The sequence below is a fragment of the Staurois parvus genome, unplaced genomic scaffold, assembly GCF_062004578.1.
Source record: "Staurois parvus isolate SC_StPar_1 unplaced genomic scaffold, SC_StPar_1.0 ptg000299l, whole genome shotgun sequence".
Lineage (NCBI taxonomy): Eukaryota > Metazoa > Chordata > Amphibia > Anura > Ranidae > Staurois > Staurois parvus.
This window is the reverse complement of record NW_028318095.1, coordinates 2736462-2751553: the sequence shown is the minus strand read 5'-3', so window position 1 is coordinate 2751553 and position 15092 is coordinate 2736462. Positions and strand designations below refer to the sequence as shown.

General features: G+C 43.4%; 1 protein-coding gene across 3 annotated transcripts in view; it reads left to right on the top strand.

Moving 5' to 3' along the window:
• ROBO1 (roundabout guidance receptor 1) overlaps positions 1 to 15092 on the top strand; it is a 1375987-nt gene that overhangs the window by 1335540 nt on the left and 25355 nt on the right. For all 3 annotated transcript variants that reach the window (XM_089682911.1, XM_089682910.1, XM_089682909.1), the window contains 3 exons: positions 6179 to 6286; positions 7539 to 7683; positions 9508 to 9753. In XM_089682911.1, the coding sequence (XP_089539037.1) occupies positions 6179 to 6286; positions 7539 to 7683; positions 9508 to 9753 (499 nt within the window). The remainder of the gene's footprint in view (positions 1 to 6178; positions 6287 to 7538; positions 7684 to 9507; positions 9754 to 15092) is intronic.

Genomic DNA, 15092 nt, shown 5'->3' with positions numbered 1-15092 from the left:
AGACAAGGCGCGCTGACCCATAATGCATTCCTCAATGACATGTGATCGCATCAGCCAATCAGCAGCCAGCCAGCCAGCACTGTGTAATGGTCGAGCTATAAATAGCGGCCATTTTGGAATTCTTCATTTGCCTGCAGTCATTGAACAGAGGCAGACCGCTCTGTATTAGGGACAGAGTTAGGGCCACAGAAACGATACTTGGGGACAGAGAAACGGTACTTAGGGACAGAGAACCATTACTCAGGGACACAGAATTGTTAGTGAGGGCCACAGAATCGTTACTTAGGGACAAAGAAACGCTAGTTAGGGCCACAGAATTCTTACTCAGGGACAGACAGAATTGTTACTGAGTGCCAGAGAATTGTTACTTAGGGCCACAGAAACGTTATTAGGGCCACAGAATTGTTACTCAGGGACAGACAGAATTGTTACTGAGTGCCAGAGAATTGTTACTTAGGGCCACAGAAACTTTAGTTAGGGCCACAGAATTGTTACTCAGGGACAGACACAGAATTGTTACTGAGGGCCACAGAACTGTTACTTAGGGCCACAGAAACGTTATTAGGGCCACAGAATTGTTACTCAGGGACAGACAGAATTGTTACTGAGTGCCAGAGAATTGTTACTTAGGGCCACAGAAACTTTAGTTAGGGCCACAGAATTGTTACTCAGGGACAGACACAGAATTGTTACTGAGGGCCACAGAACTGTTACTTAGGGCCACAGAAACTTTAGTTAGGGCCACAGAATTGTTACTCAGGGACAGACACAGAATTGTTACTGAGGGCCACAGAACTGTTACTTAGGGCCACAGAATTGTTACTCGCACAGACACAGAATTGTTACTCAGGGACACAGAATTGTTACTGAGGGCCACAGAACCGTTACTTAGGGCCACAGAATTGTTACTCGCACAGACACAGAATTGTTACACAGGGACACAGAATTGTTACTGAGGGCCACAGAACCGTTACTTAGGGCCACGAAATTGTTACTCAGGGACACAGAATTGTTACTGAGGGCCACAGAACTGTTACTTAGGGCCACAGAATTGTTACTCGCACAGACACAGAATTGTTACTCAGGGACACAGAACTGTTACTTAGGGCCACAGAATTGTTACTCGCACAGACACAGAATTGTTACACAGGGACACAGAATTGTTACTGAGGGCCACAGAACCGTTACTTAGGGCCACAGAATTGTTACTGAGGGCCACAGAACTGTTACTTAGGGCCACAGAATTGTTACTCGCACAGACACAGAATTGTTACTCAGGGACACAGAACTGTTACTGAGGGCCACAGAACTGTTACTTAGGGCCACAGAATTGTTACTCGCACAGACACAGAATTGTTACTCAGGGACACAGACTGTTACTGAGGGCCACAGAACCGTTACTTAGGGCCACAGAATTGTTACTCGCACAGACACAGAATTGTTACACAGGGACACAGAATTGTTACTGAGGGCCACAGAACCGTTACTTAGGGCCACAGAATTGTTACTCAGGGACACAGAATTGTTACTGAGGGCCACAGAACTGTTACTTAGGGCCACAGAATTGTTACTCGCACAGACACAGAATTGTTACTCAGGGACACAGAACTGTTACTTAGGGCCACAGAATTGTTACTCGCACAGACACAGAATTGTTACACAGGGACACAGAATTGTTACTGAGGGCCACAGAACCGTTACTTAGGGCCACAGAATTGTTACTGAGGGCCACAGAACTGTTACTTAGGGCCACAGAATTGTTACTCGCACAGACACAGAATTGTTACTCAGGGACACAGAACTGTTACTGAGGGCCACAGAACTGTTACTTAGGGCCACAGAATTGTTACTCGCACAGACACAGAATTGTTACTCAGGGACACAGAACTGTTACTGAGGGCCACAGAACCGTTACTTAGGGCCACAGAATTGTTACTCGCACAGACACAGAATTGTTACACAGGGACACAGAATTGTTACTGAGGGCCACAGAACCGTTACTTAGGGCCACAGAATTGTTACTCAGGGACACAGAATTGTTACTGAGGGCCACAGAACTGTTACTTAGGGCCACAGAATTGTTACTCGCACAGACACAGAATTGTTACTCAGGGACACAGAACTGTTACTTAGGGCCACAGAATTGTTACTCGCACAGACACAGAATTGTTACACAGGGACACAGAATTGTTACTGAGGGCCACAGAACCGTTACTTAGGGCCACAGAATTGTTACTGAGGGCCACAGAACTGTTACTTAGGGCCACAGAATTGTTACTCGCACAGACACAGAATTGTTACTCAGGGACACAGAACTGTTACTGAGGGCCACAGAACCGTTACTTAGGGCCACAGAATTGTTACTCAGGGACACAGAATCGTTTAATTAAAGAGTATGTCAGACAACATGCAGAGGAGTGGCAGAGGAGGCAATGTTTTAGGAGCGAGCAGACGTGGCAGCAGAGGAAGGGGTCGAGGCAGCACTATTCGCAGCCAGAGGCTAGTGCTCCCGGTGTCATCCAGTACAGTGAGGAAGAGCTAACAGAGGGCGGTCAGGAACGGGGGGAGACATCCGCCTCTTCAGCAGCCAGGCGAAGAAGTAGTGGCGAGGAGAGTGGCTCGGTAGCCGGTGTAGAGACAGGTCTGTCTCCTGACCCACACGCAGCCGAGGGGGCTAGTAGTGAGGCGGAGACCCTAATTGATGATGATGAGGCTGATCGCACTTGGCAGCCTCGTCGTCATCAGGCTATTGCTTCCGCATCATCAGGAGAAGAGGGTGCCAGCTTGGCAGCGAGCAAAACAGTCGGTGGGTTGTCTCCATCGCCACACTCTGCCATGTGCCACTTTCAGGTCTCCTCACACACTGCTGGTGTGTTGAATTTTTTGACATAGGGTGCTGGCAGATTATGGGCCTCCCATAGCTGCTGCCAGGCCCCTAATCTGCCATGGGCCCCTATACCGCCTCCTCATGCTGCTGCCAGGTCCACAGTCTCTCATGCCATGTGCCACTTTCAGGTCTCCTCACACTGCTGGTGTGTTGAATTTTTTGACATAGGGTGCTGGCAGATTACGGGCCTCCCATAGCTGCTGCCAGGCCCCTAATCTGCCATGGGCCCCTATATACTGCCTCCTCATGCTGCTGCCAAGTCCAGAGTCTCTCATGGGTCCCTGTACGGCCTCCCATTGCTGCTGTCTCCATCGCCACACTCTGCCATGTGCCACTTTCAGGTCTCCTCACACACTGCTGGTGTGTTGAATTTTTTGACATAGGGTGCTGGCAGATTACGGGCTTCCCATAGCTGCTGCCAGGCCCCTAATCTGCCATGGGCCCCTATACCGCCTCCTCATGCTGCTGCCAGGTCCACAGTCTCTCATGCCATGTGCCACTTTCAGGTCTCCTCACACTGCTGGTGTGTTGAATTTTTTGACATAGGGTGCTGGCAGATTACGGGCCTCCCATAGCTGCTGCCAGGCCCCTAATCTGCCATGGGCCCCTATATACCGCCTCCTCATGCTGCTGCCAGGTCCAGAGTCTCTCATGGGTCCCTGTACGGCCTCCCATTGCTGCTGTCTCCATCTCCACACTCTGCCATGTGCCACTTTCAGGTCTCCTCACACTGCTGGTGTGTAGAATTTTTGGACATAGGGTGCTAGCAGATTACGGGCCTCCTATAGCTGCTGCCAGGCCCCTAATCTGCCATAGGCCCCTATATACCGCCTCCTCATGCTGCTGCCAGGTCCAGAGTCTCTCATGGGTCCCTGTACGGCCTCCCATTGCTGCTGTCTCCATCGCCACACTCTGCCATGTGCCACATTCAGGTCTCTTCACACTGCTTGTGTTTTCAATTTTTTGACATAGGGTGCTGGCAGATTACGGGCCTCCCATAGCTGCTGCCAGGCCCCTAATCTGCCATGGGCCCCTATATACCGCCTCCTCATGCTGCTGCCAAGTCCAGAGTCTCTCATGGGTCCCTATACGGCCTCCCATTGCTGCTGTCTCCATCGCCACACTCTGCCATGTGCCACTTTCAGGTCTCCTCACACACTGCTGGTGTGTTGAATTTTTTGACATAGGGTGCTGGCAGATTACGGGCCTCCTATAGCTGCTGCCAGGCCCCTAATCTGCCATGGGCCCCTATATACCGCCTCCTCATGCTGCTGCCAGGTCCAGAGTCTCTCATGGGTCCCTGTACGGCCTCCCATTGCTGCTGTCTCCATCGCCACACTCTGCCATGTGCCACTTTCAGGTCTCCTCACACTGCTGGTGTGTTGAATTTTTTGACATAGGGTGCTGGCAGATTACGGGCCTCCTATAGCTGCTGCCAGGCCCCTAATCTGCCATGGGCCCCTATATACCGCCTCCTCATGCTGCTGCCAAGTCCAGAGTCTCTCATGGGTCCCTGTACGGCCTCCCATTGCTGCTGCCAGGAGGCAGCAGGGTCGCAGCAGTGTCAGTGGAGGCAAACGGCCACGGAGTAGAGCACCAGCTCCACTGCAGCCTACCACCACGGCCAGTAGTGGTGCCGGTGTGCACGGAGGAAGTAGCAGTCAGCCAGTGAGGAGTAGCGGAGGCAAAGTTTCCTACTCTGCGGTGTGGCAATTTTTCGTCAAGCCGCCCGAGGAAGTAAACGTAGCCGTATGTCGACTATGTGGCCAGAAAGTCAAGCGTGGCCAGGGGGCCCATGTTGGGACTACAGCGTTGCGTCAGCATATGCAGCGTCGCCATTCAGTGGCCTGGGAAAACCGTGATAAAGATACGGCGGTTCTGCCTGCCCCAGCCCAGGGTTCCATTTTGTCATAGGGTGCTGGCAGATTACAGGCCTCCCATAGGTGCCGCCAGGCCCCAAATCGGCCATGGGCCCCCGTACCGCCTGGTCACGCTGCTGCTGAGCCCACAGTGTGACCTGGGTCCCTGTACGGCCTCCCATTGCTTCCACTCTGCCATGTGCCACTTTGAAATCTCCTCACACTCCTGCGGTTGTCCATTTTGTCATAGGTTGCTGGCAGATTACAGGCCTTCCATAGGTGCCACCAGGCCCCAAATCGGCCATGGGCCCCCGTACCGCCTGGTCACGCTGCTGCTGAGCCCACAGTGTGACCTGGGTCCCTGTACCGCCTCCCATTGCTCCCACTCTGCCATGTGCCACTTTGAGGTCTCCTCACACTCCTGCTGGTTTCCATTTTGTCATAGGTTGCTGTATGGCCTCCCATTGCTGCTGCCTCCACCGCCACACTGTGGCTCCAAACACTGGTTTTGGCCCCGTGACTGGCCAAATGAGTGAAGTGTGCGGTGATTCTAAGATCGACGGCACTCATCTGCATGTCATACTGAGTGACAGTATTATTTCTCTTCCCCAGCAGACTCCAAGGGCATTTAAATTAAAGGTACAGTGTTCTGCACTAATATTAAGTCTCTCTGAAGCCTAGAAACACCCTTTTTTAAGTTAAATTCACAGCGAATTTATTCGACTCGAATCGAATATTGTCCACGAATTCGCCGAATCAGTCGAATCGAATTTTTAATTTCTTCGCTCATCTCTAACCATAATGTTCTATTTTTTTTCTTTTTTAAAGTCCCACTGTGTAGCTAAACACACTCGAAAACTTAACATCCAGTTCATAAAAAGGTGTACTCACAAAAGTGAAAACACAAAAAAAGTACACAGGGTGTACACATAGTCCTCCTCCAAAGAGAAGGGACCCTTTCCCTGATTCCCCAGGGTGCAAGGCTCCTGACAGGGACTGAGGTATTCATTGGCCCACCCAGCCAAAACCAGGCGGACCTCTTTGTTTTGGGAACTATGATGTTCTAATGCTTTGAACAAGGAACACATGAGTGGTATACAGTACAGTCCCACAGTCCCAAAATCCACATTAGCTGAATCCATGCCCTTTTCTGCAATCAGGATGCTTCATGGTGACTGTGTAGACCACACAATACCTCCAAATGGTAGAGCAAACTAGCTTAAAGACAGTAGAAAAAAATGTTGGGATTGTAATTTATTTTTTGACTAATCAGCATTTCATCCCTCTTTTTTTTATGACATCTAGACAGGCTTTGTTCTGTGAGTGATAACCTCACTTTCCACTTGTTTGATACATTTTAGTTGAAGACAAATTAAAATAGCATTTTTATTTGTTAATGTGGTTTTCGTCATTTGTTTGCCTCTTTTTTTAGATTATCGGGTCACAGATACTATGCCATCTACTATTCCCTACAACCAAGCTCATGATCAGAATGCTGGAGGATCATACAACAGTTCAGATCGAGGAAGCAGCACTTCAGGTAGTTATTTAGATGTTTTACAAGTTATGCATTATGAAATAAACTGACTTTCTTCACAGTGATCATCATAAAAAAAAAACATTTGTCAGTTCATGGTAGATGAGTAACTGACAGTACATAATTGTGATTATCTTGGTGGATGATGGGTTTTTTATATTAACAGGCCATGGTTATCTGAGTATGTGATATAAGTATTGCTCCTGTTGGCCAACAGAAACAAATTTGCTATTAAGTTTAATTCTTCAAATTCAGGTTTTGGAATGTGAGAAGAATCAAAATGATTGGCGGATGATCAGGACATACTGATAAATTAGGTCCAGATAATTCTTCAAGAAATTGGGAATATCCTTGCATCCCATAAACTATCTGCCTAAATGTACCCTTCTTTATTATACAGTTCTGATGACTCTCTTCCCACCCCCATGTGACAGTCCTGGTTTCCTAGGAGGTCCATTCACCAGGCACAAGAACTGTTATGTGGAAGGGAGGAAAGTGAGTCACATGCTTTCTTGTACCTGAAAGCACCAGGTAATTCTTTTTTGCTCCCAACAGCAAAACAGCAGCAGGAGAGCAAAGGGAATGCTTCTATTGGGGTTGCCATTAAAGTGAATCTTTTACCTTGCCTTGCATGTTCAAACACTTTACGTATCACCCAGTTTTGTAAGTGAATGCACCTCCCTCCATATCCATGGTAGTGCCCCACTTGTTACTTCATTGCTCTGTGCACTTCTTATAATGAAATTGTTACTTTAGCAAGGAATAGATTTTCCCATTTGCAGCAACAATTAAATGCTTGTCTGGCGCTGCTTTCCTAAGTGAAAAAAATAATTTAATTTTGCCTAAAACAATTTTTTGGACAAGTACAAATGATGTATACTCAGTGACTTAATGCAACAGTGAAACGTTAATAGATCATATCAGGATCAGATTGTATTTTGGGCTGCAGAAATTAAATAGTAAAATAAAGCACTTGAGAAAATATGTCTACAGCTCATTTGTTTTAGATGATAATCTATAATGCAATTAATAGTTGGAGGAAGATCACTCTAAATGGTGTTGCTAGTAAAATTCATTTGTGACTTTATGGAATTTTAGGTATTTATTAGCTATTAACTTAATAAATATGTTTCTGGGTAATTTATGTCCTATATTATTTTTCCCAAAGATTTATAAGAGTATCAAAGTAACAATTACTTTACAATTTTGCTAGCACCAGGCTTGCATTATGTACTTAGTGTCCTTTTTGTTGCAGGGAGCCAAGGTCATAAAAAAGGAACGCGTGCACCCAAAGTTTCCAAACAAGCTGGAATGAACTGGGCTGATCTGCTGCCTCCACCACCAGCACATCCACCACCACATGGGGGTGGGGAGGAGTATCCTCTGAGTGCTGATGAAAGGTGAGAAACCATATATATATATATATATATATATATATATATATATATAGAATAATTAAAAAATAATGTAAAAATGTTGGCTTAGAAGGCAACTAGTAGTTTTTTAACCTAATCATAAGAATATCAATCAACATCATTATTAATACTGATTGACTTGAGGGACATTGAATGTTTTGGTTCCCATTACAACTGCTTGTCCTTGTGAGACAAGATTGTAGATAATATATAAATAATATTGATTGATATTGGGGCTTTACATGTGCCGCTAAAAGGGTTATTGGATAAAATGACCTGATGTGTCAATAACTGTACCCATGACTCAGAAGTATTGAAACCAAACAGAACCAGCCAACTCAAACTTTTAGAAGGAACCATACGATGGCAGACCACATATTTCTGTCATGACACATGTACTTTAGTTTTAAGAGATACAGCTGATGCCACAGATATTTGTCAGTAAGGGTCTTGTCACTGCGCTTAACCACTTGCCTACCAGGCACTTATACCCCCTTCCCAGGCCAATTTTCAGCTTTCAGCTCTGTCGCATTTTGAATGACAGTTGCGCGATCATGAAACACTGTACTCATATGAAATGTTTAGCATTTTTTTTCACACAAATAGAGCTTTCTTTTGGTGGTATTTACTCGCTGCTGGGTGTTTATTTTTTGTGCTATAAACAAAAAAGAGCAAAAAATTTTTTAAAAAAGTTTTTCTTTGTTTCTATTATAAAATTTTGCAAACAGGTAATTTTTCTCCTTCACTGATGTGCGTTGATAAGTCTGCATTGATAGGCAGTACTGATGGGCACTGATAGGCAGCACTGATGGGCACTGATAGGCGGCACTGATAGGCAGAACTGATGGGGACTGATAGGCGGCACTGATGAGGTGACATGGATAGGTGGCACTGATAGGCAACACTGATAGGTGGCGCTGATGATGGGCACTAATAGTCGGTACTGATGGGCACTGATAGGCGGCACTGCTGGGCACTGACTGGTGGCACTGCTGGGCACTAACTGGCAGCACTGCTGGGCACTGATGGGTGGCACTGCTGGGCGGTACTGATGGATGGCACTTCTGGGCTGCACTGATGGGCACTGGTGGGTGGCACTGATGGGCACAGGTGGGTAGCACTGATGGGCACTGCTGGGCACAGGTGGGTGGCGCTGCTGGGCACTTTTGGGTGGCACTGGTGGGCGGCACTGCTGGGCATCGATCATCAGGGCATTAATCATCAGTGCCCTGATGATAGGTGCCGATCCCTTCTCTGACAACTGCCGGTTCTCAGCAGTACTTTCCTCATGCTGTGACAGCGTGAGGAAAGTGCAGCCGATAACCGGCAATTGCATTTCCCAATGATCAGTGTGTCATTGGACACGGCTGATCATGTGGTAAAAGGCCGTTGTGATTGGCCTTTTACCATATCACATGATCGGCTGTGTCCGTTGGACACAGCGATCATGGAGATCGCCAGGTGCGCACCCCTGGGGGCGCGCAGGCGAACATGTTCTGGGAGGATGTCATATGATGTCCTCCCAGAACTGGCCGGCCACAGTGAAGCCATCATTCGGCTATCTGTGGTCGGCAAGTAGTTAATTATTCAAGAGTAAAAGATTGTAAAATAGAAAAAGGTCTGAATAGCTTCATAAATTTGTCTCATAAACCCAGTGATGTTTGCTGTTTTCACAAACATGTTCTTGTCACATTAGTTAAGGGAATTACACTTTTACAAAGGAAATTACAATAAGATGACATGTTTTTGACTATTATAGATTAAAACAGCATACAGATTCTATAATCTTTTTTAAAAATATTTTTTAAGCTATGAGAGAGAACTACCATGTCCCATGCCACCAACAAGAATGTATCTACAGCAAGACGAGTTAGAAGAAGAAGATGAGAGAGGTCCTACACCACCAATAAGAGGGGCTGCTTCTTCTCCAGCTGCTGTGTCCTACAGCCACCAGTCTACTGCCACACTCACTCCATCCCCTCAGGAGGAGCTTCAGCCAATGCTTCAAGACTGCCAAGAAGACTTAGTTCTTGCTCAGCATCACCTTGAGAGAAGGTAATATTCTAGGTGCCTCTCATTTCTGAGATCGGATTTTTTTTCTAACTTCTAATTTAAAATTTGTAACATCCCATTATTATCATGTAGAATTTATGGTTGTACTTGGAAAGAAAGGACCAAATTAACTCAAACTTTGATTAAGCAAAAGCAGCATACTTTTAGACACATTCAGCTACAATATGAGATCAGTTTGAGGTGCTTCTGAATTCCATCTCACTTCCTTTATAGGTGCTTCTGGTTTACATTTGACCTCCTTCTGATATGCATTTGACGTTCTTCTATAAAGCATCAAGATGCTTTGGCATTCTTGTTGACTGGTATGAAGAGAAAATCAATTCTGACATTCACAAAGATTTAAAGTCCTTAAATCCTTCTGAGGTTTCAATGTTATAATCTTCTTGGCACAGCACCAAAACAAACGTGCACCCTCTTGCAGCTAGATTTCCCAATTGTCGTTTTTATGGTATGGGGAATTCATGAGCTGTGCTATGGCTATGACGTTTAGGGTTAATTGTGAATCCTGGGGAATGTGTCAAGCAACTGGTATTCCCTAAAGATGTAGGAAGCCAGCAGATGATTCTCCTTGCCAACAGCCAGTTTTCATTGGAGTCAAGTTTTATAAAGGGAGTTCCCCTTATTCCACATTGTGTCCAACAATAAAAAGTGCCAAAACTATAACCTAGGGATGTATATGGGCTTGCGCAGGTAACTTTAGTAATTGACTGCTATTGCTTTTAAAGTGGTCATAGATATTGATGAAAAATACAGCTGAAGATCACAAATAAATCAATAGAGTATATTGTAACTGGTATCCTTAAAGCTCTTAAACCTTTTTGTTTTTCTTAATGACATAGAGCTCTTACACAGTGGCAATAAGAGGTGCAAATGTGCTCTAGAGTTAAAATCCAAGTGGACTTTCGCACCCAGGGAGCTGCAGGTAATGCGTACAGCCAGCCACAACAGTGAAAGATAGTCTGCACTTGTACTCGGGTAAATGGCATTTCTGTGGCACTTATGATGTCTTTCCCTAATGTAAAAACCATCAGCGTTTATCCACATACAAATGAGCACAGAAATTGACTTCTATGGCCAGCTGTGCGTGTCACCTGTGACCAGGCATGAAAAATAAGCCAGGATTTTTACACTAAAATGTATTTCTTCCTCTCAACCTCTGTGTGTATGAGCCTTATGTTCTTAAGCAAATAAAGCTTTAAGGATACAAAATAAATTGGGGTTGAATTACTAAAGGCAAATAGGATGTTCACTTTGCAAGGGAAGTTACATATTGCAAAGGAATTTTTCCAAAAGCTTTGTAAATGAGGTAAAGCTCTGCTGTCTTCTATCATCCACAATCCAATCATGTGTTGGCAACAATGCTTTTCCATTGCATGTGATTAGGTATTCTTTGCAATCACTAAGGGCTCATGTACACTGCAGCTGATAAACTCACGTTTAGGAGCTGTTCAGCGTTTTTTTCAGCAGCTCCTGAACTCTCCCTAATGTTTTCCTCTGTGTCCATGTACACGTCTTCGTTTACAGGCAGTTGAGTTTACAGTTGGTTTTTTGAACGCAGAAAACTTGCATTCAGCAGTTGATTGTATCAGCGTTTCAAACACAAAAATGCTTGTAAACACAGCTAAACGCGGAAAATCATGTTTATAAGCGTTTGCGGTTGCAAATTATTTTTTTTAACTCCTTCAGTTCCCAATGCTGTCCAGAGCCTTTTTTCACCATGAAAAATGCATGAAAAGAGTTTTCAAGGTACTCAGATGGACAAAACACTGTGCACAGGATGTTCCTACCAAGCTTGTCACATATTGTAATGACCAATTCACACCTCAGACCTTTCCCACCCTTGGAAACAAAAGATATGTTAATGACCATACACACCTCAAATTCCTCATGAAGACCCCCTGCCAGATGACCTTAATGACTCACTCCACCAGACACCTTTTCCACCTCTGGAAAAAAAAGAAATGTTAATGAGCAACTCTCACCTTATTATCTCAACACATACTGCTGTCTCTGCTTCTACTCTCTGTATTTCTCTGAAACAGTCTGAAATAGGTAATAATTTACCACTTTTGAGTGCATTCTGGGTATTTGGGAGGTTCTCCTGTGCTTATCTTTAAAAAATGCTTATAAACGCAAATGCACATAAACGCATTATGAAAACGCGGATAAACTGACGTTTTTTAACCTACATTTTCCAGCAGTCAGTTTCCATTGTTCAGAAGTGTCCTGTGTACATGGGGCCTAAGTCCTGGGGCAAATTGCATTGCAAAGTACAACTTATCTTGCAACAGGAACAGCATGTTTGCCTTTAGTACATTAACCACATTATTCTCCATGTATTTATTTGTGATCTTCAAGCTCTCTGTTCCATCTTTATCTATGACCGATTTAAAAGCAGTAGGAGTCAATCCCCAGTAACCCGACTAATTTACTGCTTATAGGTGTCCGTTTGTGAACCAGCGGTAATAGATCGCTGCTCAGTTCTCCGGCATTCTCGGAGAACACAGTTCTCCTGTGAATGCAGTTTATGAAGCAGTTCTCCGAACGAAGAGAGAACGGTCTCCAAACGCTGGAGAACGGTCTACAAACTCTGAAAAACGGCTCATTTTACTATAATCTCTCGAGATTATAGTAAAAGATCAGTTTACTAAACAGAGGTAAATTATCTCTGCTTAGTTTTCGGTCCCTCTGATTCTCCAGCTCTGGGCTGGAGAATCTGGAGGGAGAACACAGATCTCCAGAGAAGGGCTGACATGATCTCCTGAGTGTCATAAACTGTGAATGACCAGAGAATAGCTGAGATCTGTTGAATCGCAGCTATTCTCTGTGTCATAACGGACACCTTAGTTGGAAGTTATCTGATAACAAGTAAGGTGTGTACATGTCTTAACCTACAAAAGAAAGAAACAAGACCTATTGCTTCAGCTGTCCATCCAAAGAACTGTAAAACATTAAAAAGAGGATCCACTGCATTGTGGCTATAGCGTCATAAGTTGTGTCCTGCTTAACACAAGTACTTTAAATTATCAAAAAGTTCAGGAGTGTAAAGCAGACAACAGCCAGATGTAACTAATAATTTATTAACCTTCAACAGTGGAGTACAGTATACAAGCCACCAAATCTTCCCTTTATGAACTGAATCTTGATTTTATGCTTCTGACCTTGTTAAACTGTAGAACAATGTTAGCTGTTTTGTTGAAACAAGTTACATCTCATTCTGTTAAAGAATAGTCTTTATGTTCTTGTTTTTTTAAGTTATATAGTATTTTATAGTTACGGTATATATAGTTATATAGGAGGTTTTTTTTAAAGTGGAAATGAAATCACAGAAATAGATATGCAGATATGTCAGATGAATATTGTATTGACAGCTTACATATTCATAGTCTTACCTCTACTTCTTGTTACAGCAATTGAGTAGGGTAGGCCTGTATTACGTCCTAGTATTAAATGAAATGTATTATTTGATAAGGCATCCTCAGCAAAGGATTCCTCCAGTGGAGGAAGACAGAAGCCTTCTCCCATAGAAACTATGTTGGTTATGAGAAATGTTCTATTTCTATGGATCCAGGGCCAATGCTTTTTGCCTCTTTGCTATGGCAGGCCTGACTTGATGAGCTTGATGCCCATTTGCAGAGCAATTAATAGATATTTTTCTGCATTTATTGTCATCATTGCTGTAGCTTACAAAGGGGTAACACATCTGTTCTATAGTGCAGCAGTAGGTATGTGGCATGTGTGTATACTAGCAGAGCAGGAAGTCGATTTCAGTTCACTCTGCTGCCAGCACAGTATTAGAGTGAATGCAGTGATTCATTTAAGAAGTGCTGTAAACACCTGAGAACGTTTAGTGCGTGGGAACTGCGAGAAACTTCCAAGTGTGCCAAAAATAACAGTGTTGTTCACAGTTCTCTGCATACACGTTAGGAGAATGTGCATTATAATACTTTATTAAATGACAGTATTCTGTGCCAAGTCTCTTATTGGTAAGTCTATTACTTCACCTTGATTAATTTTGTGTAAGAGTTTCGTAAGGCTAAAACGTAATGTACTATTAGAATTTTACTTTGTATTATTTTAGCGTTCTGCTTCATTAGGTTGAAGCTTCTTAGAGGTTCACATATGTTCCTCACTTCCTTGCTGATGTTTTTAATAAACACCAAATGAATTAACTCATCCAGAAATAGCTTTTTGAACATTAAGGAGCAAAATAAATGCAAGGGGACTTGCTAATTTCTGCTTTTTCGCAAATTAACAAATTTGACTTGATAACAATCCGCTTTTGGAATTTTACGCAGTTTATGGTACCATATAAATTACAAGATAAAGGATATAGTGGGTATTCAAATATATTTTTGCATAACTCAATATAAATAAATAGATAGTTAAAGGGGTGTGCACACAAAACACAAAATTCAGTGAAAAATATGCAATGCTTTTTGTTTTTCAATCCGATGTTCTGTTTGGATCCAGCAACAGCTCCTCCTATCCATACCATAAACTGATACAGTTGGTGGAAAGTAATATGTAACTTTCAGTTTAATTACTGTTTTATCGCACAATTAAAAAAACACCATTTGTTATTATGTACATTTACGATGTAAATGTCTGAAGAAATAATTCTTCTTTCATCCAGTCAGATTTTTCCTATAATTTCCTTACCTAAACTAGAGACATATAAAAAATAATCTGGTTCACTGTTTTATGAAAGACAGATTATTCCAACACACACTCTTTCGCACCAGGTTCAAGTGTATTAGATTATGCCTGCTAAAAGTCTAATGAGTGTATTCAATATGGGTGTAGCTACACTTTTCTGGGCCTTGGTCCAAAGTGTAATATAGTGCCTCAAACAAAATGTTCTCATTAATAACGACATACACATAAGTGACTCATACAACATGACTTGTGAACATAAAAGCCTCTGATAAAATATGATGATGATATCTTGGCGTACTGGAAAGGACTCAGTATTAGTTGTAAGTTCTCCTATTCAATTGGTTACACCATTAAATAAGGCAGGGACTAGACCAATACAGATGTACAAAGTACATCAGGATCTACTTGAATCAAATCTATCTAATAGCTGCTGGAAACAAGTTATTGGAAAGCTAACTTCTGCCTGGCTACAATGAGATACGGTCATTTTCACCGCCTCATGGATCTTTTTACTCACACACTTTAGGTTCAAATCTCAAAGCTAATGTACCAGGATAAGGATCCTTATTTTCAAAAATGTGATGGTTACCTTCAAGGCATGAGAATTGAAAATTACAGTCTCAAGGCTGAAAATAAAGATCCTTATTCTTTTGTGAACGTTT